At 36.4% G+C, this 27,191-nt stretch overlaps 1 protein-coding gene across 1 annotated transcript in view; it reads left to right on the forward strand.

The window, feature by feature from the left end:
- Positions 1-9,389: 9,389 nt before the first annotated feature.
- The window catches only part of IFT80 (intraflagellar transport 80), a 119,584-nt gene continuing 101,782 nt past the window's right edge, over positions 9,390-27,191 (forward strand). The window contains exons 1-4 of the mRNA XM_068975747.1: positions 9,390-9,426; positions 11,871-12,092; positions 22,970-23,080; positions 24,803-24,871. Of these exons, the coding sequence (XP_068831848.1) occupies positions 9,390-9,426; positions 11,871-12,092; positions 22,970-23,080; positions 24,803-24,871 (439 nt within the window). The remainder of the gene's footprint in view (positions 9,427-11,870; positions 12,093-22,969; positions 23,081-24,802; positions 24,872-27,191) is intronic.

Here is a 27,191-nt window from a genome sequence, read left to right on the forward strand (position 1 = left end):
GCTCAATGAAAAATTTGGTTGGTAGGTGTACCAGAACATGTACATCAGTTCTGTTTGAAATCATCTGGAATCTTTTGGATTTTCAAGTCTGTAAAACACTACTAAACCCAAGTTGGAGAGGTATTAACCCTGAAAAATAGCAAAGACTAGACCAAATTGAGTAATGTATATGGGAAACAGAGCACCATGTAGGAGAAAGATGTAACAGATAACAGAATCCCAAGTCTTATCATTTTTTTAAAGCTACCTACTTTGACAATGTACTCAGTTTGTCAAACTCTGTTTATTATGAAACCAGCGTATAATACCTACCGCATAGGATCGTTTATGATTGTTCATCTAACATACACACTGCATGCATTTGATATTGCTGTGTTTATAACATTGACCTTGTTAGGGTATGTGCTAAGGTTGAATAATGGGGTGTCAAGTTAGAAGAAGGTTAGTTTATGAAGAGTCTTGAAAACCAGGTCAAGGATGTTAGATTGATAAATCCTCAAAATATTAGAAAAATTTTGAGCTATGGAGTGACTTGGTTAAAAAAAAAAGTTAACACTTATGTGGGATGTATGAAAAAAGAAAGAGACTGAGATCAAGCATGGCTTAGATCGTTACTGTCCACTTCTGTATGTAGGGGGTGAGAGGTGCCTATGCAGTAGAATGGTAAAAATCTGGACACATTTAACAGTTAATAGTCTGAGCTCTTAAAGTTAGATAGTATTCTTTGTGAATCTCTGGATTAGTGATGAGGGGATAAGAAAGATAAGTCAAATAAATCTTAGTTTTACTACCTTTCATGGTTGTTGTAAATAATGTTTGGTCTTAGTGACTGATAAGAAATGTAATTTCAGAAAATCAATAAAGTGACCAATAGCTCTAGATTTAGTTGAACCTAACCATAAATATTTTTTAAACAGAATAAATACTTTTTAAACAGGCTTAACTCAGATTGATAATGAGGAACAGACATTGATAACCAACAGCTATAGTGGAGACAAATCTAGAGTGAAAGTCGGATACTCAGAATAAGTGAAGAAGTGACCTGAGAAGAGATTAGGGTCACAAGAAGTAGACTTACTCCCTCTTGATTGATCCTTGCTAGTACTTTGCATAAAGGAACTGATTCTGTTGGGATGGACTCAAATTAAAACCACCTTGGAAAGTATAACCAAGTCTCATCTTTCTGGTCCAAAATCATCTACTAACAGCCATTATCTATAATTTCAGGCAGTTCGAGAAGAGAACCCTACTTTTTGTATTTTAAAAAGTTGTACCCCATGGGAAGAAATAAGAAAAGTTCAAGGGGAAAAATTAGAAAAGAATTAAAATTAACATCTGCAGTTGTTTAAGTGCATAGTTAAATTTTGTCATCATTATAATAATATGTGACAGAAGACCGAATCCAAATTGTCTTGAGGAAAAACAATAGCTTCCGTAAGCAAGAAGTTAGGTGAGTATAACTGGATTCAGTATTCAAAGAAAGAGCTAGGACTGTGTTTCTTTGCTCTGCATTATGTTCCCTTGTCTTGGCATTATTCTCAGACCTCACATAGTGGCCTCTGATAGCACCATGCTCTCCCCTTGCCATATGGTAAGATAGTTATAGTAACTCTTGCCTTGAATCTAAACTTGAAAACCTGGAAAGTTAAGGAGAGTCCTTCTTCCCTGTCTTTTAGTTGAATAAAAGTTTCCTTCAGAAAGCTCTAATTGACTTAAGCCTAGGTCTCATGCTGACTCCATTGAAGCCATATGGGCTAAGAGGGAGTAAGTGGTATTCCAAGAAGAAATTCTTTGTAGCTCAGAACAGAGTGAATATGTGAAGGGTAATGAAACACCAGTTTTCTCTACAAATAGCAAATAGTTAAGTTCTTCTGATGTTTCAGGCAATCTACTGGACATTTGTAAGATGTCTTTTTTTTCCCCCCCCAATCTCATGTCTACTCTATCTCATTTAACATCATAACCAACCTGTGAGGTAGGTGTTATTAGCCACATTTTATATATAGAAGAAAACAGTACAGTGTTTGGAAGATCACGGAGTGAAGGTTTCAGTCAGAAGTGTGTGAAATGCAGTAGAAATTGCTAAGAGAATGAGAATGGTGGATCTTATGAAAAAACATTTATTAGTTTTTTTTAAATGCAGAAATGCTTAAAAAAAAAGCAAAACTACGCAATGAACATATCATTCAAATATTCCTATGTTAAAACTATAAATGTATGGATAAAATATTATGAACATGATAACTTCAAACAGTATAGAATAGTATGAAATGAGGATTAAAAGCTTCCCTTTTCATACCAATGTCTCTACCCTTACAAAGCCTCCATTAAGTGTCTTGCTCATCTTTTGAGAAAAACATTTTAGTATGCATTAACGAGTATATATCTCTTCCCCTCCTATTTTTTTTTTATCACAAAAGAGATTGAGTTACATAATACTGCTGTATACTTTGTTTTTGTCATTTAAGATATTATAGACATCTTTCTGTATCGATACATATTGATTCATCTCATTTTTTAAATAGCTGTACAGCATTCTAGTTTGTCAGTTGAATGTGATTTTTTTCTCTGCTAGTTGAATTAAAAGGATGAATTAAAGATGACTACTTATTTTTAATTTTGTGAATCACATGGTTTATTGGCTCAAAGTTATTAGGCCATCCTGGATTATAAATATAACCAATATGAATAAGATTAAAGTATAGCTAGCTCTACTTAGAGCTAGAATTGCAAGGAAATATGAATACCACTCCTTATACATACCTGGGAAGCCCCAGTACATATACTTCAAATACATACAGGAGTTGGAATAGGGTGGAGGTTGGAGGTCTTTAGTAATTGAACGATACTGCCAACCCTGTTTCCATTGTTTATTAGGTGTTTGAATCTGTCCCTGGAAATGGTGCATCTTCCTCTGCCTTCCCTGTTATATGAGAGATCCCAGCTCTAGTCTGCAAGTGGTTCTATGATGGAACCAATCGAGTGAAGATCTGCTTCTCTCTCACTCCTGTCTTTACTGGAAAAGAGACTTAGGAGTCTAATCAGAGGTATCAATTTAGAAAACTATTGATAAGAATAATACTTTTAAAAACAGAGCCTTGGGTAATTGTCAGCAAACCATTAATTTCAACTGTTAGTATCAATACCCATGGGTTAGCCAGTGTGCAAATGACCCAAACAGAACCTGTTGGAAACAAACTTGTGATCTAATGCTTGCATTTGTTATCTGTCCTTCATATTCTTATTCACTTCTGAGGCTCTCTGCTATGTTTTATCTATATGTATATTCTTGTTGACAAGTCATACCTTCCCTCTTTCCCTCCTAAAATTTTTCTCATTTTCTTAGTGCTTTTACCTTTTAGTTTTTGTTCTTAAATCTAATTTTCTTTCTTTCTTCTTTTTTTTTGTAAACTATCTTACCTTTTTAAAGTGTACCATTCAGTGGCATTACATACATTCATATTGTTGTACTACTTTCACCTCCATCCATCCACAGAACTTTTTTCCTCTTGCAGAACTGAATCTCTATCCTCATTCCTCCTTCCTGCCAGGTAATCACCATTCTACTTTTTGTATCTCTGTATTTGACTACTTTAGGTATTTCATATAAGGGGAATTACATAGTATCTGCCCTTTTGTGACTGCTTTCATTTAGCATAATATTAAGTCTAATTCTTAACATTAATTCTTAATTCTATTTTCTTAATTCTACTCCACATTAAAAACACATGTATCTGGAATATGAGTGTATAATCTCTGATAAATATTTAAATTTCTGGTTTTTGATAGTACTATATAGAATTCTGTAATAAACAAGCTTGTACAGTTTGTATATGTCTCTTGGTATACATTTACATGTACTGATATATGACAAATTCCTATGACTAGGAATTCTTCCCAGGGTAAATTCCTTATATATACTTACTTCAAATCAGTATCTTCTAACTCAAAATATGGCATTGATGTGTTAGATTGGCAAAACCTAGGTAATTTGCCTGTGTCCTAGCTATAAGGAGGGCTACAGAGGAAATAATTTTTTATTTGTAAGGTAGGAGATTCGCCAGAGCTGGAGAAGGAAATCAAAAGTGTTGAGAGGTGGGGCGAAAAAAGAATCAATAACCATTATTACCAATTTCCTGCTCTTCACTAATGTATGTGACTATGTTTCTCTATGCCAGTGCTGAGTTCTGGGTGTTTTGTATTTGGTCACTTTGACAATAGGAAATGGTATCTAGTTTTTTTCATTTTCATTTCTTTAATTAAAATTAAGGCTGTGCCTTATTTCATGTTTTTGATTGCCCACTGACCATCCTTATTTATGTTTTTGTGAACTGTCAGTCTACAAATGAAGTACTCCATTATCAGTGTCCTTGATCAGATGACTTCTTGGGACCATGCTGTCTTAGTTATCTTCTGTTTCTGTTGTATTGCCATTTGATCCCTGTCCACTGGTTCCTTCTCCTTTGCCCCAAAACATAGAGGCTAGTGTGACAGGAGCAGTTTGAGTGAAAAGAGAGGAAACAGGAGATGAGGTCAGAGAAATGATGTGTCTATTAGGACTCTCTGGAGAAAGAAGAGTTAATGTTGAAGCCTGTAGTCTTAGAGATGGAAACTCAGGCAGAGTTACATGTGCTCCTAGCAAGACTTCCTTTTCTCTCTTATGGAACTTTTCCTCAGCACCACAAACCTCCTAAGAAAACCATTCCAGGAAGAAGACAATTTAAACTGATTATCCACCACAGTTCAAAAGCATCAATTCTTCGGTGCTCAGCTTTCTTTATAGTCCAACTCTCACATCCATACATGACCACTGGAAAAACCATAGCCTTGACTAGACGAACCTTTGTTGGCAAAGTAATTTCTCTTTTTTAATATGCTGTCTAGGTTAGTCGTAACTTTCCATTAGTCTTTTTCATTTCAGGAAATGGCAGCTCCATTGTGCCTGTTGAAACTTGAGTCATTTTGGTTTCTCTTTCTCTTAAACCAAATTCATCAACGAATCCTGTATAATTTTATTTCAAAATATATTCAGAATATGACTCATTCATATCATTTGTATCCCTACTGCCTTCCTCATCAATCCACTTTTGTTCTCTCCTGGGTTGTTGAAATCCTAACTGGCCTCTTTGCTTCCAGTCTTGCTCATTTTTGCTTTTTTTTTCTTGTTATACCATCTGTAGTGTTCTCCATAGTGATATTTTAAAACTGTATGTCAGATAACATCATTCCACTGGCTTCTCTGTTTATTCAGAAGAAAAAAGAGAAACTTTTATTGTGGTTTTCCAACCTTTATGTGATCTGTGTCCCTCCCTCTTCTTCCCCAGTTTCCTGCCATCCTCTTCACTCACTCTGTATTGGCCATACTGGCCTTATGATCTGACTTAGCTTTAACAGCATTACTAGCTACTGTGTTTAGCAGAGTTTGAAGGATAAATGTAGGATCAGGAAAATTAGTTTTGGAGCTATGACAGTACTTGAGGATGATGGTGGCTTTAGACTTACGTTAGAGATACTGAGAAGTGGCCAGATTTGGAGTATGTTTTGGTAGTTTGGTGATCAGGATTTCCTGGGGACAGTTTTTCCTCTTAAGCCCCATGAATGTTGACTCATGCTAGATAGAAGACAATTATAAATGATTTTTAGTAGCAGAAGCATAGTTGCTCCTGTCTGCTTCCTGTATAAAGTTGCAAAATAGATTATTTGATACTCTAGAAATTTTCTGTTATTTCCCCTCCCATGCCACTTACCACTGACTAGTCAGATCCTTGGTCATCAATCCCTTTGGGCAGCTAAAAACACCCTAGTGCACCCCTCAGACAGCTTTGCACTTCCCTGAATTGACTGTGCCCTAATTTGTTGTTGTTGTTCAGTTACTAAGTTGTGTCCTGCTCTTGCGGTTCCCATGGACTGCAGCATACCTGGCTTCCCTGTCCACTATCTCCCTGAGTTTACTCAAATTCATGTCCATTGAGTCAGTGATGCTATCTTACCATCTCATCCTCTGCTGCCTGCTTCTTCTTTTGCCTTTAGTCTTTCTCAGCGTCAGAGTCTTTCCCGATGAGATCAGCTCTTCACATCAGGTGGCCAAAGTATTGGAGCTTCAGCACCAGTCCTTCAGGTGAATATTCAGGGTTGATTTCCTTCAGGATTGACTGGTTTGATCTCCTTGCAATCCAAGGGACTCTCAAGAGTCTTCTCCAACACCACAGTTCAAAAGCATCAATTCTTTGGCACTCAGCATTCTTTATGGTCCAACTCTCACATTCATACATGACTACAGGAAAAACCATAGCTATTCACTTATTCCTCTATTCATTCTCACACCAGAATGCACATATGCCTCATGCACATGATCTCCGCTCAGTAGGATATACAAAAAAGTGTTTTCTGAGCAAAAGAGAATCTTCCCAGTGTTAGGATGCCACCCTCCTCTTTCTCTGATTCCTTGGCACTATATTTCTGAACAGTTGCAAATTACTTTCTCATGAAAAACATACTGTCTTTACTGTCTATATGGGATAATGATTTCTTTTGGTAAGGAATGATTCCTAATTATTATGGATTTCAGCAGTTGGAGATATTTTGATGTAGTATACACCATGCCTTTGCTAAAGATCTTTAAAGTTTCTGGTTAAAATTGTATATTTACACACATGAATTCTTGTCTATTATGTTGTTTCTCATTTCCAAAAGCAACAGTTTATCTGCCTGTATTCTTTGAAAATCCTTATCAGCTGGGTGAGTTTGAAACAGCAGCATGTTTTTACTTTTTTCCCCCTCTAGTTAAAGGAGGTCTGATAGAAGGGAGGTAGTAGTTTCAAGAAGGGTGCTAAAATTCCTAAGGACCAAAAGTGAGCCTTAGAAGTGTGACTAGGAGAGATTATTTTCTTGATCTGGCTGCTATACACAGGTTATACTTCAGAAGTTATACATAAATCTCCTTAAGTGAACTGGAGAAGGGAGAGAAGATTTCTCACCCTAACTGTTTATTAACTGGATAAAAAACTTCAGATTTTTTTCTATGGCCTTAACAACTTTCTACTCATCCTCACAAATTTATGAATAAGTAAAAAAGGTGCTTTGAGATATAGCTGTATTTCTGCTAAGCTAAGTCACGTCAGTAGTGTCTGACTCTGTGCGACCCCATAGACGGCAGCCTACCAGGCTCCCCTGTCCCTGGAATTCTCCAGGCAAGAACACTGGAGTGTGTTGCCATTTCCTTCTCCAATGCATGAAAGTGAAAAGCGAAAGTAAAGTTGCTCAGTTGTGTCCGCCTCAGCGACTCCATGGACTGCAGCCTACCAGGCTCCTGCGTCCATGGGATTTTCCAGGCAACAGTACTGGAATGGGTTGCCATTGCCTTTTCCTTAGCTGTATTTAGCACCTTGCTAATCTAAAAGTCTTCTCAGTTTAGGAGAATGAGAAGTTATCTAAGGCAGGACCACTGAATTCTTACCTATCACTAAACACCTCCTTTGATGTAGTTAGCAGTAATTTTCTACTTGGTGAAGAGGATTTTTTTCCTTTAATTACACTTTGATTTATTTTTTTTTTTCTAGGTTAGTAATATGATTCAAAGAATCCCATAACTGTAAATTGGATTCAAACAATTTAGCATTTTCTTCATTTGTATCTTTTGACAGCATGGTTATTTGTGAGAGTGTAACTCTTGTTTTTCTAAGTTTTCATTTGCCAGTTACATTGTGATTTTTATATATTTTTTATAAGGATTTATTACCTCTTTCATAGATAACTTGCTTATTTTTCACTTTGCCACCATGGCGGCCATAACTGGTGGCAGTCGGTTTACCTCCAATAGAATGTAAATCTCAGATTTGATCACTAGGTTGATGATGTCATAGTATTCCCATGTGGGTTCAATAATTAAATCCCATAAAAATGTATCTTAGTCTTTGATGAGACCTTTGGAATTTATTTTAATGTATATCCATTCACTGGAAAAGGTCAATTTTCATTCCAACCCCAAAGAAAGGCAGTGCCAAAGAATATTCAAACTACTGCACAATTGCACTCATCTCACACACTAGCAAAGTAATGCTCAAAATTCTCCAAGCTAGTCTTCAACAATACGTGAAGCATGATTTACTGGATTTAGAAAAGGCAGAGGAACCAGAGATCAAATTGCCAACGTCCGTTGGTTCATTGAGAAAGCAAGAGAGTTCCAGAAAAATATCTACTTCTACTTTATTGACTACACCAAAGCCTTGACTGTGTGGATTGCAACAAACTGTGGAAAATTCTGAAAGAGATGGGAATACCAGACCACCTGACCTGCCTCCTGAGAAATCTATATGCAGGTCAAGGAACAACAGAACTGCACGTGGAACAACAGACTGGTTCCAAATGGGGAAAGGAGTACGTCAAGGCTGTATATTGTCACTCTGCCTATTTAACTTATATGCAGAGTGTATCGTGAAATGTCAGGCTGGATGAAGCACAAGCTGGAATCAAGATTGCTTGGAGAAATATCAATAACCTCAGATACACAGATGAGACCACCCTTATGGCAGAAAGCAAAGAAGAATTAAAGAGCCTCTTGATGGAAGTGAAAGAGGCAAGTGAAAAAGTTGGCTTAAAGCTCAACATTCAGAAAACTGGATCGTGGCATCCGGTCACATCACTTTGTGACAGATAGATGGGGAAACAGTGAGAGACTTTATTTTTGGGGGCTCCAAAATCACTGCAGATGGTGATTGCAGCCATGAAATTAAAAGACTAGCTGTGACCAACCTAAACAGCATATTAAAAAGCAGTGACATTACTTTGCCAAGTCTGTCTAGTCAAAGCTATGGTTTTTCCAGTAGTCATGTATGGATGTGAGAGTTGGACTATAAAGAAAGCTGAGTGCCGAATAATTGATGACTTTGAACTGTGGTGTTGGAGAAGACTCTTGAGAGTCCCTTGGACTGCAGGGCAATCCAACCAGTCCATCCTAAAGGAAATTAGTCCTAAATATTCATTGGAAGGACTGATGCTAAAGTTGAAGCTCCCATAGTTTAAAAAATCTTTTGATTAGGCCTCAAGACAGCCCTTGGAAATTATTTACCTGGTCAGATTTACTGACATTCTGTACTTGTAGGACTGTTTTAGGCAGGTTGTAGAGAACCTCTGAAGTCCCACCTAAAGCCTCCAGTCACCCATTGGCTGAATTAGTCCACTGACTAGTTTCTTCCTCTTTCCATGTATCTGATGCCAGCAGGATTGAAAGTGCTTTAGTCATTGGGGTGCTAAGGACCGATGTTTTGTTTGCTTTTAATTTTGTGTGTATATATATTTGTTTTTAATGTGTATTCTGTATTTTCCTCCTTTTATTTTTACAGTGAATTCAATCAGGTGGCATTTAAAAAATTTTGCTGGAAGGTGGAGACATGAGGCTGAAGATATCTCTTTTAAAAGAACCAAAGCATATCCTTTTAATACTTATAAACCTTATTGTGATCTCCTTATTGTAGTATTATTAAAAGTTTTCTTCTATTTTGTAGTCTAGTTGGAGAATAGATTTTTTCATTCCTTTAATGATAGTTTTGTAAATTATTTCTGAAATATTTGAGGTTGTATGTTGCAGGTATTTTTCCAAAGCAAATTATTTGCACTAAATCTTTCAAATATTTATTAACTTTTTTCTTACTTTACTTTAGTACTACTGTACTTAAGTACATAAAAAAGGTTGGTTTTTGTTTAGTCTAAAATTTTAAAAAGTTTTTTTTTTAGAAGAATCAAGTAATTTCTCTCTTAATAAGACCTAGTATGTTTTCACTGAATTCTGTTCTGTTTTTTCATACTCATAACAAAATGGAGGGTAAGTTGGGGAAGTCTGAGCAGTCAGACCTTTATTATTTCATGTGTGAATGTGGCAATAATAAATATTTTATCAAATGCATAACCCTGTATTTTGTCAGCAAGAACTCCCAATTATATGTCAGAAAGATATGGTAGGCCCCATTACCTTCATTCGTTGTTATTTAGACCAGTGCTTCTAAAAGTATCATCTTCAGACTTTATTACAGGCCTGTGAAGGGATAAGAACAGAAATTGAAAGTAAGAGGGAAGAAATTTTTCTAGCAATTTGACAGTCACAACATCCAAATGTAAGATCATTTTCCTAGTAATTCATTTTTATTTTACCTTACAAAATGTTACTCCTCAACATATTTGAAATAAAGGAAAATGTAATCCTTCAGCGATAGAAAAACAGTGTTTTAGACATTTGATCAAATGTTTTGAATTTATATTACTTATTTTTTTTTTTTACTGTTTGAGTGAAGATGTAATTCCTTTTATTTCTCATTGAATCACTTTTATTCTTTTTTCAAAGTGTGCCCTCAGAGGTCATGCTTTTTACAGTCTTACAGATTTTGACTGTCTAGTGTCTGCTTTTACCTTTTCAAGCTGAAGAATAATGATATTTTTAGACTTTCTTATTCTAGCAGTCCTCTCATTTCTCCCATAATTTTAGCTGACTTACTAGTTTGAAGACACCTCACGTATGTCTGCTGGGTACTTACATCAGTTTTTATGAGGATAAAATTAATATTTTTTTGTTTTGGAGTGTGTGTGTTTATTTTCTTTCTAGGTTTTAGCTGATACTCTACCTTTGTATAATAAAGATTTTAACTAACACTGTTTAAGCTATGACAGTTATACTGGAAGAACTTTTTCAGTAATGGTCTAGTGATATCAAGGTTCTTTTGTTTAAATTTTACTTTGAATTCTGATTATTCCAGTGCCACTTTGTTACCTATTTGTGCAGACTCTTCAGACCCTTCTATAATTTCATTTTTTACCTTTCTGGCTATTTGCTTAATCTATCATATTTTGAAGTATTAAAAAAACTTAGAACATCCCAGAAAAATTATGGCACATAGTCTCTTTCTTTTTTCTTAGAGTTTATTGATTGCTTGGATAGAAAGCATTGATGAAAAGAGAAGGAAGTAAAATGATTATACAATAACAACAAAAGAGCAAACAACCCAACTAGGATGATATGGTAATATAGGAATCCATATATAAACAGGAGAAAGCATCTCTCATGAAAGACAATCTAAAGTCCCTTCTGTAGGATACACAACTCTGCTAGGGTAAGAGCCTGTTCTAATGGAGGAAGTAAGCCAGTTTAGTACCTCAATTTATAGAAATCTACTTGATAAATCAGAGACCAAAAAATAGGTTAAAGTAAGAATTTTAGGGTTTGTGTCTTATCCATATCACATTGTGTGGGCAGTAAATTGTAACTGAATTACTTCCTGAATTTAATGTCAGGAAGTTTGATAGGATTTTAGTTTCAGCTATTAAGCTGTAAATTTTTTCCTGGGTAAATTATTACGTCATTTAAGCAGGTATTTAACTGTTAGATTTCAGTGTTCTTTTAGCAGTTGATTTTTAAAAACTTATCAAAATGATACATGCTTATTCTAGTAACAATACAGATATAGGTAAATTTAAAAAAATACATATTTCCCTTATCTCCCCACTTATTCTGCAACAGATTAGAGTAGACCTTTCATTCCTTTTAATCTGTTAGGTGTCTTTCTGCATCTTTTGGCCTTGTTTATAGAATCTTTTGTAACACATTAAAATTTTTTTCATGTATTAAATCTTTCTTCTTTTCTCTTTTGGCACCTGGGTTTCTTATCCTGCTTTCCATTCTTCTTACAACTGTTTTGATAGATGCTTATTTTCCTTTCCTTATATGGAAAAAATATGAAAGTCATACACTAAAAAATAGGTTTTGAAGCTTGAAACATTTGGCCCTATTTTATACTGTTCTTATAAATGTGCATCTGCAAGATATTGTGTTTGTTAAAACTGAAGGCTTTTGTGTGTTTTATGTCTCCTTAATATGGTGACACATCAAGAATTAGTAAGCTGTGTGGGCTGGACTACTGCTGAAGAGCTGTATTCATGTAGTGATGATCACCAGATAGTGAAGTGGAACTTGTTAACTGGTGAAACAAGTCAAATAGTAAAGCTGCCTGATGATATTTACCCAATAGACCTTCACTGGTTTCCAAAAAGTTTAGGCATAAAGAAACAAACTCAAGCAGAAATCTTTGTCCTCACAAGTTCTGATGGTAAGTTTTTAATAAACATTATTTGCTCATCTTTGTTTATAAAAGATACTGCTTCTTAGTATGACTTATGTTTTGAGTTGTTTGTCCATTTCCTATGTGGTCAGTTGGTCTGTGTATAGACTGTAAGACCAATTGTCATAGAAGAAAGTGAGTTAAACTGGCATATACTGAAATCAAGTGTGAACCTTGGGCTTTACTTTTTCTGTTTTCACAGATATTGTTGTGCTTTTAACAGTTTTGGTTTCTAATTTCTTAAAGTTTAACAGTGTAAAATAACTACACTAAAAATAGGTATAACACACATTCATTTAGTAAGGTCTCTATTAAATAAAGTCTTTATTTTCTAGTACGTGCTAATTTGGGCTTCCCGGATGGCACTAGTGGTAAAGAACCCACCTGCCAATGCAGGAGATGTAAGAGATGTAGGTTGGATCCCTGGGTTGGGAAGATCCCCTGGAGAAGGACATGGCAACCCACTCCACTATTCTTACCTGGAGAATCCAATGGACAGAGGAGCTTGGCAGGCTACAGTGCGAAGAGTCAGACAGGACTGAAGCAACTTAGCACGCATACTAATTTTCACTTACAGAGGTGGAAAGTAGTTTGATCATAGTCTTATTATTGGTGAGTGAAAGGCACCATTTTTCTACTTTTTAAGGAGATGTTTTTGTTTCTTAGAAATAATTTGAACTGTTTTCTGTCTGTGTGTGCGCGTGTGCTAAGTTGCCTCAGTCGTGTCTGACTCTTTGCGATCCTATGGACTGTAACCTGCCAGGCTCCTCTGTCCATGGGGATTCTCCAGGCAAGAATACTGGAGTGGGTTGCCATGCCCTTCTCCAGGGGATCTTCCCAACCCAGGGATTGAACCCATGTCTCTGATGTCTCCTGCAATGGCAGGCGGGTTCTTTACTAGTGCCACCTGGGAAGCCCTTTCCACCTGTATTACACTTTATCTTTGGTGTCAGTTAGGAGTACTTTCATCAAAGTAACAGTAACTTATTAGGCTAACAACTTACTTATGCACAGCTAGAGTTTTCTGGTTTACCTAGCTCCTGGGGAAGATCTTTAAGCACAGAGGCAGCAGGCCCCTAACCCTTACCATCTCTTGGACAGACTCTCCCCAGGTGAGCATGAATGGCAGCCAGCAGCCCAAGGCTTAATTTACAAGAAGAGGAAAATCAGCAGACACAGTGCCTCTTCCTCAGTCCCTCTTGGAGTCACCTTGCAGAAAGGGTCCTGGACAAGCTTGGGTCATGTGCCCATCACTGAGTGAATCATTTTAGTCAAGGGATTGGGACACTGATTGCCTGAGCATGGCAGGCCTTTGGCCACTGTGGAAAGGGAAAGAGAAGAGGGCTTTTGTAACCAGAAGAAGAAAGGGTTGTTATGGCAAACAATCACATCAGATCCCAGTTCTTTTACAGGCAGAATGTATGGCAAATTTTAAACTTACTTCCTGAATCTTGATTAGATGAAATATTATATGAAAGTATTTAATACAGTGCTTAGTGCTTACAAGATTGACTCTGAAAAGAGCTAGACTTGTTTACCTCTGATGATAATATGAAGGGTAGACTTAAAAAAACTTAATTTTGATATAATTTCACATTTATAGAAAAGATGTAAGAATTGTACAGATAATTCCTGCATATTCTTTATTCATATTCACTTATTGTTAACATTTTGTCCCATGTACTTTATCATTGCTACTCTTTTCTCTCTCTCCTGCCCCTGACACATACTTTTTCCTGAAACATTTGAGAGTAATTTACAGACATCCCACTTTAACCATATATCAGTTCAATTCAGTTCAGTCGCTCAGTTGTGTCTGACTCTTCACAACCCCATGGACTACAGCACACCAGCCCTCCCTGTCCATCACCAACTCCTGGAATCTACTCAAACTCATCTCCATTGAGTCGGTGATGCCATCCAACCTCATCCTCAACCCCATCTCATCCTCTGTCATCCCCTTCTCCTCCTGCCTTCAATCTTTCCCAATATCAGGGTCTTTTCCAATGAGTCAGCTCTTCGCATCAGGTGGCCAAAGTATTGGAGTTTCAGCTTTAGTATCAGTCCTTCCAAAGAACACCCAGAACTGATCTCCTTTAGGATATACTGGTTGGATCTCCTTGCAGTCCAAGGGACTCCGAAGAGTCTTCTCTAACACCACAGTTCAAAAGCATCAATTCTTCGATGCTCAGCTTCTTTGTAGTCCAACTCTCACATCCATAATTGACTACTGGAAAAACCATAGCCTTGACTAGATGGACCTTTGTTGGTAAAGTAATGTCTCTGCTTTTTAATATGCTGTCTAGATTGGTCATAACTTTCCTTCCAAGGAGCAAGTGTCTTTTAATTTCATGGTTGCAATTGCCATCTGCAGTGATTTTGGAGCCCCCCAAAATAAAGTCAGCCACCGTTTCCACTATTTCCCCATCTATTTGCCATGAAGTGATGGGACTGGATGCCATGATCTTAGTTTTCTGAATGTTGAGCTTTAAGCCAACTTTTTCACTCTCCTCTTTCACTTTCATCAAGAGGCTCTTTAGTTCTTCTTCACTTTCTGCCATAAGGGTGGTGTCATCTAATTATCTGAGGTTATTGCTGTTTCTCCCAGCAGTCTTGATTCCAGCTTGTGCTTCTTCCAGCCCAGCATTTCTCATGATGTATAAATTAATTAAGCAGGGTGACAATATACAGCCTTGACATATCCCTTTCCTTTTTTGGAACCAGTCTGTTGTTCCCTGTCCAGTTCTAGCTGTTGTTTCCTGACCTGCATATAAGTTTCTCAATAGGCAGGTCAGGTGGTCTGGTATTCCCATCTCTCTCAGAATTTTCCACAGTTTATTGTGATCGACACAGTTAAAGGCTTTGGCATAGTCAATAAAGCAGAAATAGCTGTTTTTCGGGAACTCTCTTGCTTTTTCGGTGATCCAGTGGTTGTTGGCAATTTAATTTCTGGTTCCTCTGCCTTTTCTAAAACCAGCTTGAACATCTGGAAGTTCATGGTTCATGTATTGCTAAAGCCTGGCTTGGAGAATTTTGAGCATTACTTTACTAGCATGTGAGATGAGTGCGATTGTGCAGTAGTTTGAGCATTGTTTGGCATTGCCTTTCTTTGGGATTGGAATGAAAACTGACCTTTTCCAGTCCTGTGACCACTGCTGAGTTTTCCAAATTTGCTGGCATATTGAGTGCAGCACTTTCACAGCATCATCTTCCAGGATTTGAAATAGCTCAACTGGAATTCCATCAACCTCCACTAGCTTTGTTCATAGTGATGCTTCCTAAGGCCCACTTGACTAGACTTCCAGGATGTCTAGCTCTAGGTGAGTGATCACACCATAGTGATTATTTGGATTGTGAAGCTCTTTTTTGTACAGTTCTTCTGTGTATTCGAGCCACCTCTTCTTAATAGCTTCTGCTTCTGTTAGGTCCATACCATTTCTTTCTTTTATTGAGTCTATCTTTGCATGAAGTGTTCCCTTGGTATCTGACTGTAGGTGAGTGATCACACCATCATGATTACCTTTGTCATTAACCATATATGGTGCTGCTGCTAAGTCGCTTCAGTCGTGTCCGACTCGGTGCGACCCCATAGACGGCAGCCCACCAGGCTCCCTGTCCCTGGGATTCTCCAGGCAAGAGTACTGGAGTGGGTTGCCATTGCCTTCTCCGTTAACCATATATACTTCAATGCATTTCCTAAGAATAGGATTTTTCTGTTACTTAACCACAATACATTGATCAAAATCAGGAAATTTAACACTGATATAAGATTGTTATCTAATCTACAGTTTGTATTCAAATTTTAGCAAGTGTCCTAATTATTTTTTATAGAAATTTTTTTTCTTGTAAAGAATAGTATTGTTTTTATCATATCTCATTAATCCTTTAATCTGGAGGAAATCCTCCATCTTTCTTTTATGATCTTGACTGTTTTGAAGACTATGGGCCTGTTATTCTTATAGAATGTCCAATCAATTAACTTTTGTCTGATGTTTCTTTATGATTAAATTCAGCTATACATTTTTAACAGTAATACTTAAGGCATCAGAGTGGAAAATTCATAATTCTGGTTTGACCCTTTACTGGTGACATTAACTTTGATTGCTTTGAAAGGTTGTATTCACTAAATTAATCTACAGTGAAAGTGAAAGAGAAGTCGCTCAGTCGTGTCCAACTCTTTGTGACCCCATGGACTGTAGCCTACCAGGCTTCTCCATCCATGGGATTTTCCAGGCAAGAGTACTGGAGTGGGTTGCCATTTCCTTCTCCACTATAAAGTTAATATTTTCCCCTTTTAGTAAATAATTTCTAAACAGATACTTTCAGACTATATAAAAATATTCTCTTTCTCCTCAAATTTTCTTCCACTATCTTAGCATTTAAGACTCTTAGCTGAGTTATTTATTACTAAGATGGTTGCCAAATGATATTTTTTAAAATTCCATAATATCTTTTATATTGATTAGCTGGTATTCTACTTCAAGGAAGAGCCTTCTGTCTCCCGCCCATTTGTTTATTTGTTTACTTACATCAGATTAGACTCATAGATTCTTATTTCATTTTATGTTATTCGTTCTTTTTTATAATTAGCAAATAATTGCTTTACAGTGTTGTATTGATTTCTGCCATATGACAGCAATAATCAATTATAACTATATATGTGTATATATATATGTATATATCTCCTCCCTCTTGAGTCTCCCTCCCACCCCACCCCCCATCCCATCCCTTGTTTTATTTCTTGAGCATCCTATTACTATCATTTACAAATTTTAATGTTAAAATTGCCCCAGATTTGGCCAGTGGGAGCTCCATGAAGCCAGGTCAAATGAATTTTTGTTTCGCCATGGAGGGTGTGTTTCCTCATCTTTTGAGCACTTTGCTGGCACAAGATGTTCCAGGCTCATTTCGTACTTTGCCAGTCCCAACTTCCAAATCAGCTATTTCTCCAAGGAGACGTGTTCTTTTTTTGTGTGCTTAATGATATCTAAAAACTAAAATGAGAATGCTGCTGCTGCTGCTAAGTCGCTTCAGTTGTGTCCGACTGTGCGACCCCACAGATGGCAGCCCACCAGGCTCCACCATCCTGGGATTCTTCAGGCAAGAACACCGGAGTGGGTTGCCATTTCCTTCTCCAATGCATGAAAGTGAAAAGGGAAAGTGAAGTCGCTCAGTAAGTGTCCGACTCTTGGTGACCCCATGGACTACAGCCTACCAGGCTCCTCCATCCATGGGATTTTCCAGGCAAGAGTACTGGAGTGGGTTGCCATTGCCTTCTCCGGATGAGAGTGCTAGGTGTGTGCATTTCAGTGGGATATGTTTGCTTCAAGGCCCTCTCATAGGATGGAGCTAAGAAATATATGTTACAAACATACATATCTACAGCTATTTCTTCCTCCCTTCCTCCCTCCCCCACTTCCTTTACTTCCTTTCCCTTCCTCCTACATTTCCTCCCTCCCTTCCTTCCATGGTTCCTTCCCGTGACAAAAGCCATAAGTTAATTTTGATACTGCCAATTCTAGTTCAGCACTGCAGGGTTAATTCTAGGCTTTTTTCTCGATACTTGGAAACAGTGTGGAAGCTTGGCTCCCATTATTATCAGTATGTTTACTCACTTGTTTAATTCTACAATACATAGTAGGTTGTTTTATAATTGCTAATCCATATAATTAAAAAAAAAAAGTTTAATATTTGTTTTTGTGCTTGTGTGCTTAGTTGTGTCCGACTTGTGACCCCCTGGACTGTAACTCTCCAGGCTCCTCTGTCCATGGAATTTTCCAGGCAAGAATACTGGAATAGGTTTCCATTTCCTTCCCCATGAGAAACTGTATTTTATTTTTAGGTTTATTACAAAGTAAAAAAAATAAGGTAACCTACCACAACTAGATGTGGGAAAAAGAGAGAACCAAAGCAGAGTAGTTGAGTCTCTTCTCCTAGGTGGAATTACGAATATCTTGGCTCTTGTGAAAGAGAAAGGAAAAGATGATAGTTCAAAGGAAAAAAGTGGAAGAGTGAGACTAGAAACAGAATCCAGAAATAAAAATGAAAAATGAAATGAAAAAGAAATATTCAAAAATAGAAGAAAGTGGATGCCACTGGAAGATGGTTGGTCAAGGGTTTCCTGCCAGATAAACATCTGAGATCATTTTATATATGGATGCTGTGTTCTCTGTTAATCAAATACTTTAAAAAGAAGTATTATTCTGGTTTGAAAATACATATAATATGAGATCTATACTCTTAACACATTTTTAAAATATAAATTTATTTTAATTGGAGGTTAATTACAATATTGTATTGGTTTTGCCATACATCAACATGAATCCTCCACAGGTATACATGTGTCTTAACACATTTTTAAGTGTATGAAAGTGAAAGGAAGTGCAAGTGAAGTCACTCAGTCGTTTCCAACTGTTTGCGACCCCATGGACTGTAGCCTATCAGGCTCCTCTGTCCATGGGATTTTCTAGGCAAGAGTGCTGGAGTGGATTGTCATTTCCTTCTCCAGGGGATCTTCCTGACCCAGGAATCGAACCCTGGTCTCCCACATAGTAGATAAATGCTTTACCATCTGAGCCACCAGGGAAGCCAATATTTAATAATTAGATATATTATATATGTATATATATATATAAACATGGAGAAACATATATATTTATATAATTTTGTGTAACCACAATGTTGTGCAGCAGATTGCTAGACCTTTTCACTGTGTATGATGTTAACCCAATACTTAAAATTTTTTTCTTCAAAATTTAATTCATTGCTTGAGTTTCCCTCTTATAGTTGGCACCAGCTTTCTTCTGTTGACTTTTCTCTCCCAAGGCTGACAAAAAAGGTTACAGATTTTGGAGTTCATCACTGTCCCCTTTGTTATACTCTCTCCATCTTCTGTGTTAATGGTAACATTAAAAAAAACCAACAAACATGGGATTTGGGGGTCAGATCCTGAAGTATATAAAGCAGACTCTTGCCAAGTATTTTGTCTCTCCAATACTCTCTTCACCATTATTACCTCTTTTTTGAATATTTCATGCAGCTGTATCCTACTTTTTAGAGGTGATATATCTTTCACAATGTGTTAAAAGATTTATATTTAAAGAAGAATTATGTGAAATGCATTAGGGGAACTGCTTTGTAAAGGAATTCTGGTGTAAAATCTCTTGTAAATCCAATAAACACTCCTTAAATTAGTGAAAGTTGAATTTTTTATAAGTACATTTAAAATCCCACTTTAAAAAGAATTTTTGTGTTCATTTCTTTTTATCAGAAGTTAGTGGTTACTGATCTCTTTGGCTTTTTACAACCATCTGCCAAAACATTTCTGCTATAAAGCAGTCTGCAAAAGTGGTCATGTGACCTTTTTTCTAATATCCTATTCCAAGCCTTCTCATGTTTCCATGGACATTTCTTAAGGCATTTCTAACTTTGAGAAATGTGTTTCATGTAATTTTAATCTACTTCCTCTGTTCTTTTAAATAGCATTCTCCTCTTTTTAGTGTATCTTTAATAATAGATAAATTTTTTACATTTGGCTGTAAATATCCATGTTTTTTACCCGAATCATCCACTGTTTAATCAATGAATTGCTATCAATTAAATAAATAAATAAATTGTTTATATTCTCTTCCCAGTCCTACCCTTAGCAAATAATTAGAGGTAATTTATTTGGTCTCTAGTTTTTTGGTCTAGCACTTTAAAAAATTTATACAAAAGCTGAAGGGAAGAAGAACCAAAATCGTAAAAGGAATAATTACGTTTAAAAAATTTTTTTGATATATGTAGTTTTATACTTAGGCTTTACTTGGGTTGTGCTCTTCAAGCAATGTGTAACAATCAGACAAATTACAAAGGTCAAAGATTTATTGAGTGCCAAATCTGTGCAAAGAGCTGGCCTTAGTTGTCTCAGTGTGTGTCTTCTGTGAGGTTGTGGAAAGTAAGAATTCAGCATTTGTCAGAAAGTCAGATTACATATTTTAGGATAAGAAATATCAGTGATCAAAGTACATAAAATTTCTAAATACGTTGAAAAGAAATTTATGGACCTTTCATTTATGGTTCACGAGTTGCTTTGTTAATCTATTTGATGACAGATTCATTCATGACATGTAGCAATTCAGTATGTTGATATTTTGTGTTAGGCAGCATGCTAACATTTAGTGAAATAGATTGGATAAAGTAAATATTGGCCACTCACTATAGGTCATCTAGTTTCCTCTTTTGAAATCCACCCCTACTCATATTTTTCATGCATTAAAAAAGTATATCCAAATTAATTTTTTTAGTCTCATAAAGAGAGTACTAGGACAGTTGAATTCAAAGTAATCTTGTTACATTGAAAAATGACCCAGAGGCAAATAGAAAATTAAAAGGAAGATATGAGGAAAAGTAGATGGCACTAGTGGGTGGTTAGATGAAAGAAAGGGGTAGTTTATTGATGAGGGCCTAGAAAATAAATGATCAGATTGAATGAGAAAAAAAAGAATATCAAAGTCTTAAGTTACTAAGTATGGTTACTGAGTTGGTTAAACTTAATGAATGCTGTTTATGTAAAAGCACTACTGCAAATAAAAATATGACTAAGACATGGCCCCTTGAAAAGAATTACAGCCCAATGAAAAATGCTGCAACAGAGCTACAAATAATATGCAGTGTGTGTAAAATGCAGAAATGATTTTGTTGATGGAAATGGTTTGGTGGTCAGTGAAATAACCACAAGATGCTAGGTATAAAATATTTGAAAACCATCTGTATTAGAATTCTCCAGAGAAACATTTTAAAGCCCACCTAATGCATCTGACTTAAATATATTTTTAATGAATTTTTAGTAAGAATCTTGAGAAGTCTTAAGTTAAAAATGAAATCAAATCCTTTGAGGCAAAATCTGATTAGGCAAGCCACATTATTACTTTATAGCAAAAAAAGATATACATTTTTTTGTGGGGGGGGGATTTCTAATTCCACTTTCAGCTGGCTCTCAGTATCCAAGGGGGTTGGTTCCAGGACCCCTGTAGATACTAAAATCTACAGATGGCCAAGTCCCTTGTATAAAATGGCATAGTATTTGCACATAACCTACACACATCCTCCCATATACTTTAAGTCATCTGTGAAAGTGAAAGTGAAGTTGCTTAGTTGTGTGGGACTCTTTGCTACCCCATGGACTGTAGCCCACCAAGCTCTGCTGTCCATGGGATTGTTCAGGCAAAATACTGGAGTGGGTTGTCATTTCCTTCTCCAGGGGATCTTCCCAACCCAGGGATCGAACCTGGGTCCCCTGCATTGCAGGCAGACTTTTTACCCTCTGAGCCACTAGGGAAGCAAGTCATCTCTAGACATCTCTAGACTGCTTATAATACCTAGTACAATACAAATGCCGTGTAAATAGTTGTAAATACAGTGAAATGCTATGTAAATAGTTGATGGTGCAGGGCAAATTCAAGTTCTGTTTTTGGAACTTTCTGGGCTTTTTTTGTTTGTTTTATGGTAGGTTGAGTCCAAGGATTTCAGAACCTTTGAATATGGAGGACCAACTGTACTTAATTATTTTATCGAAAGCTATATATTGCTAGACTTCATGATCATTCAAAACAACACTGCAGTTGTTTTGGCTTCCTGTAGTACTTTTGGAGAAGGCAATGGCGCCCCACTCCAGTACTCTTGACTGGAAAATCCCATGGACAGAGGAGCCTGATAGGCTGCAGTCCGTGGGGTCGCCACAAGTCGGACACGACTGAGCGACTTCACTTTCACTTTTCACTTTCATACATTGGAGAAGGAAATGCTAGCCCACTCCAGTGTTCTTGCTTGGAGAATCCCAGGGACTGGGGAGCCTGGCGGGCTGCCTTCTATGGGGTCGCACAGAGTCGGACATGACTGAAGTGACTTAGCAGCAGTAGTACTTATTCTTTGTATAGTTGATTTGTTCCCTTGACATCTCTTAAATACTTTGCTTAGGTCTTGTAATGTAAGTCAGATGCATTAGGTGGCTTTAAAATGTTTTCTGCTGTTTGCCTATAAATGTGTGAACTTTCGATGACAGCAACCAAATAACCTACTTCTTTTTGTCTACCCGGTGCCTGGTACAGTATAAAATAAGGCAAGGATTTAAAACATTTGGGCTTGTCCGTTAAAGTAAAGAAGGAGGCCTTTAGACTTGAGGTGACTCTAATGGTGTATACTTCAGCAAGTCAAAATCTAAGCCTGTAAATGAATGCTTCAAGATTACAAAATTGAAACCGAAGGATAACCAATCACAGACAGCCAACTAGGCTTTAGGCTATAGTCAGTCAGTAATATCCTTAGTTTTGTCATTTCTCTGTACCTGAGCTCCTGTCATTGGAGCATTCCTAACCACTTAAGGTTTGGCACTGCTGAATTGGAATTGATTTCTGTGCAAATAAACTCAGTATTTTTCAATATGCCTCAGTTTTTAAATTTTTTTTAACAGTGTTCAACTATTTAGATCTTCTCCATAATTCCTTCTACAACCTGTTTTTTAAAAAACCGGTTATATAACTTTTTCTAGCTTTTCTATAACCGTTTTTTTTTAAAAAGCAAAACTTCAAAATTCTGCTCAAACAGAAGACTTTGTTGATATTCCTCTTGGGTTCCTTTGACCATATTCCAGTAGAATTTTATTGTCCCTCTGAACTATCATAGTATCATATATATATTCTGTCACACCACTTGTTTCAAGGTTTTGTAATTTCGCTTGTGTGCCTGTTTTTCAGAATAATTATTTTATTTGCCCTGTATCTCTGATGCCTAGCACCATGCTGACTAGTCTAATAGTTGGTACTCAACAGATGCTTGTTGATTGGATAAATTAATAAAAGAGATTTCTCAAGTATAATTTCTTTTAGGCAAATTTCATCTGATTTCTAAGTTAGGAAGAGTGGAAAAAAGTGTGGACGCTCATAGTGGAGCAGTGCTGGCAGGACGATGGAATTATGAAGGAACAGCATTAGTTACAGGTAAGTTATCTGCAGAAATGACATTTAAAATGAATTTTTTAAAGAAAAATTTCCAGAACAGAATGTTTTAATTTAGCAGTAGTGTCTTTTATCTAATAGCAAGTAATTGGCACAGTATTGATCTAGACTGCTATATAATGTTATAATTCAGAGTGTCATATTAGTTTTCTTACATGGCTAATGGAGAACATTCTGTCAAGAAGGTTTTGAAATAATCAGATATTGAGTAAATATAAGTTTTAATTCTTCAAAATATTCTCATTTAAATATGTGTGTGTATGTGCGTGTGCCCATGTGTGCACATTAGTTGCTATGTCGTATCTGACTCTTTGCGACCCCATGGACTGTAACTTGCCAGGCTTCTCTGTCCATGGAATTCTCCAGGCAAGAATATTGGAGTGGGCTGCCATTCCTTTCTCTAGGGGATCTTCCTGACCCAGGGATCAAACCTGGGTCTCCTGCATTACAGGCAGATTCTTTACCATCTGAGCCATCAAAATTCAAAATTTTCTCATTTAACTTTACTCCTTTCTATCTCTCTTCCATCTCCTTCCCTATTGAGGGTTTCTCATCTTCATCTGTTATATTAGATATCTATTGTTGTATGACAGATTATCCCAAAAGTTAGTGACTTAAGATAACATGTATTAGCTGACAGTTTCTGTGAGACAGGGAACATTTAGCTGGGTGGTTCTGTCTCAGAATCAAGAAGTTGGATGGGGCTGCAGTCATATGAAGCCCTACTGGGGCTGGATAGTTCCAAGATGGCTCACTCACATGGCTGTTGGCAAGAGGTCCTACTTCCTCTGTGACTCTATGACTGAGGCCTAACTTAGTTCCTTACAGCGTGGACTTCTCCATAGGGCTACTTGAATGGTCTTACAGCAAGCGTGACCGCTGGAGATTCTCTCTGGGTGAATGATCCAAGAGAGAGGGATGGAAGCCACCATATATTTTATGACCCACCCTTGGATGTCATACTCCATCATTTCCACCATATTTTATTAGAAGCAAGTCACTAAGTATTAGTGACTGAAGGAGAGAGAAATTAAGCTTAACTTCTTAAAAGAGAGAATAACAGAAAATTTGTAGTTATATTTGAAAACCATGACACCTGTCCCCTGGGCCTTTTGTAGGACTTTTATCAGTGAGTTGTCTCTTGTCTTGCCTGTTTATTCAACTTCTCCTTTTCCAGTTTTTTTTTTCTTTTTCCCAGCATGTAAATGTGTTTAGATGCTATTTATCTTGAAAATTGAGGAAAAAGAAATAAAAATCCTTCCTCTAATAAATAACTCTAGCTACGATTTCCTCTTTCTTTCTTTCCTTTTCAGGCAAACTGTTCAAAAGAGTAGTCTGTTACTTCACTCCATTCAGTCCCCAACTCCCTGGAATTTGGCTTTAACTCTTCTTATCACACTGAAAACACTTTTCTTAGAGTGCTTCTCAGATGGAGATGTCAGTCAAAATGAGAGCATGATTTGAATCTTTTAAGATTAAAGGAAAAACAATTATTGTCATGAAAGTTAGGCTACTTTGATAAAATTGTTTCAAAGTAATTTCAGGTAAATTTTTTAGCTGTGAAGCAGTGACATATAATTAGAGAAACTTGTGTCTGAATTTTAAATGTGCATTAGTGTAGATAGAGTTGATTTTTATATGTAAATGTAATGTTTACATATATTTCCTATAGGTAAAATATCAATTATTATTTTCTTTTTATAGTTGGAGAAGATGGACAAATAAAAATATGGTCAAAGACTGGAATGCTAAGATCGACATTAGCTCATCAAGGTATGTATTATAAATGTCTTAACATTTTCCCATAAAAACAGTCTAATGTAGTTCCTCAGACTGATTTTGGTCAGGTTCAAAACCTGAAATCTCTTACTTCTATTTAAACTTTTTCCTCTTACTTTCATGTTTCCTGATGGGGCATGGTGACTTTTATTTGAGCCCAGAAATGTAAGAAATACTCAAGGACTTTTTCTTTGTTAATGAATCTATAAAAATAGAGTTATAGGCTAGTGATTCTTTTTAATATAACTCTGAAGCCTTATGTGCATATTCTATCTGAAACAGCATAGGGTATCTAATAAAATAGAATACATTAAATATCCATAGTTAATAATTCTAATAACTTCTTAATATTAGCACCCTTTCTGAATTATGTTGCATGTTTGATTTCAGTACTAATGAAGGGAAACAGATACTTTCGTGATCCAAAACTTGGTAAAATAAAACTGCTTAGAACAGCATCTTGGTTTTCCATACTCATTGGGAAGAAGTGCCTATAAAATCAATCCAGAAGTCAGATTAATGTTGTCTTGAGCACATATCTGCTTCAGAGATAGATTGCCAAAAAGCTTGCAGACTGTTCTTCAGAATTATATGATAAAGTCATATTGTGAAGCATCTCCAACAACTGACTTCCAAAAATTTGCAGATTTCATTTTTTAAATTATGTTCACTCTTAGGATAGTGTTAAAATAGTTATATTTCTTTAGCTACACATTAACCAAATGTTAGCAAAAGTAACCATAAGTGATATGTAGTGATTATCTCCTGAGGTTAAGTCTTTGGTACAGATGATCTCCAAGTAGAATATTTATCCATGAGTAGAAAATTCAGAGTTCATAGAAACATTCATGAGCAAATTTCAGTGAGGAAAAAAATGTCAATTTATTGTTTCTTTAGTAATAAAGTATATCTTTAGAAAATAAATTTTATTTTAAGCTAATAAGAATAGGCATTTACTTTTGGTTTTATAATTTTTGTTACTACTAATTATTTGGCATTCTTACCTTATGATGTCTGACTTACAAGCAACTACAAAATTCTTTTAGAGATTATTATCACCCCCTTGGAGCTGAGGCTGCAGTTCTTTTCAGCTGTAGCTGCTACTGATACATACCCTTTTTTCCTTTCTTTTCTATTCTACTAAATATGTTGCCTAGAGAAGACACAGATCTTCAGAGAAATTTTGAAAGCTTATCTTATTACCCACTACAATAATATGAATTTTTGCCTGAGATTCTTCACCAGTTGTCACCATAAGGCTCCTTTTCTTTCTTTAAATTCTTCATAGGCATCTCCTTCCCTTTGATTATCCCTGGGATCTACCATTTTGGACTTTCCAAAGTCTAAAGTTGAAACTTAGACTAAGTTGCTTAACATAAACATTGTTAATGATAGAGGGTAGAAGACATAGCACTTTTGGTTCAGTGCTGTGATTTGTCTGTATAATGGGTCTGGAAAACAGATTGCTGCTTATTTCACTCTTATACAGAAAATGCATTTAGAATTCCCAGACTTGCAGAGGAAGTTTGGAAACCCAATATATTCATGAATTAAGGACTTTTCATTCATCAAAGGCCACAGATGGCCTGTGTCCTGAATCTAGCCCACTAGCATGGTCCAGGCCCAGCATTAAAGATTAGGATATTTTACATTCTTATATGGATCTCTTTGGTATCCTGAAAAATTGGAAGAACTAGCAACATTAAGTCTGCTTTCCAGAATAAATACAATCAGCTGGAGTTCAGTGGTGGCTGTGCCATTTTTAGTTGGATTTTAAACTTCTCTTAGTTTTCTTACACTCCACGTAGGATACTTTACTCATTTATATTACGTGGTAGAACACAACATAAACCTCTGAAGGGATTTGGGTTTGTAACTCCTATTTTCAATGATGTGTGTTTGTGCTCAGTTGTGTCTGACTCTGCGATCCCATGGACTACAGCCCCCAGGCTCCTCTGTCCCTGTTTTTTTCCAGGCAATAATACTGGAGTGGGTTGCCATTTCCTACTCACAGTTTTCAATAATAGTGATCATAAAAGTTTGATTGTTCGTATATGCCTTGCAGGGAGTGCTTACATCTTTTTAAAGTATAAATTTTTAATAGATACTAATTCACATAGTTCAGAATTTGAAGTGTAAAAAAGGGTATAAAGTTATCTCTTGAATACTACCCTTGTCTTTCATATTACCCCTGTTTTCTGGCCACCCAGAAAACATTCCCAGAGGCATACTGCATCTACTACAATATGCTCCTTACTTGTTTTCACTTGAATTGTGAACTGCATTGGATATAGTTTCATATCAGTAAATTCAA

Source organism: Capricornis sumatraensis, chromosome 1, assembly GCF_032405125.1.
Source record: "Capricornis sumatraensis isolate serow.1 chromosome 1, serow.2, whole genome shotgun sequence".
NCBI lineage: Eukaryota > Metazoa > Chordata > Mammalia > Artiodactyla > Bovidae > Capricornis > Capricornis sumatraensis.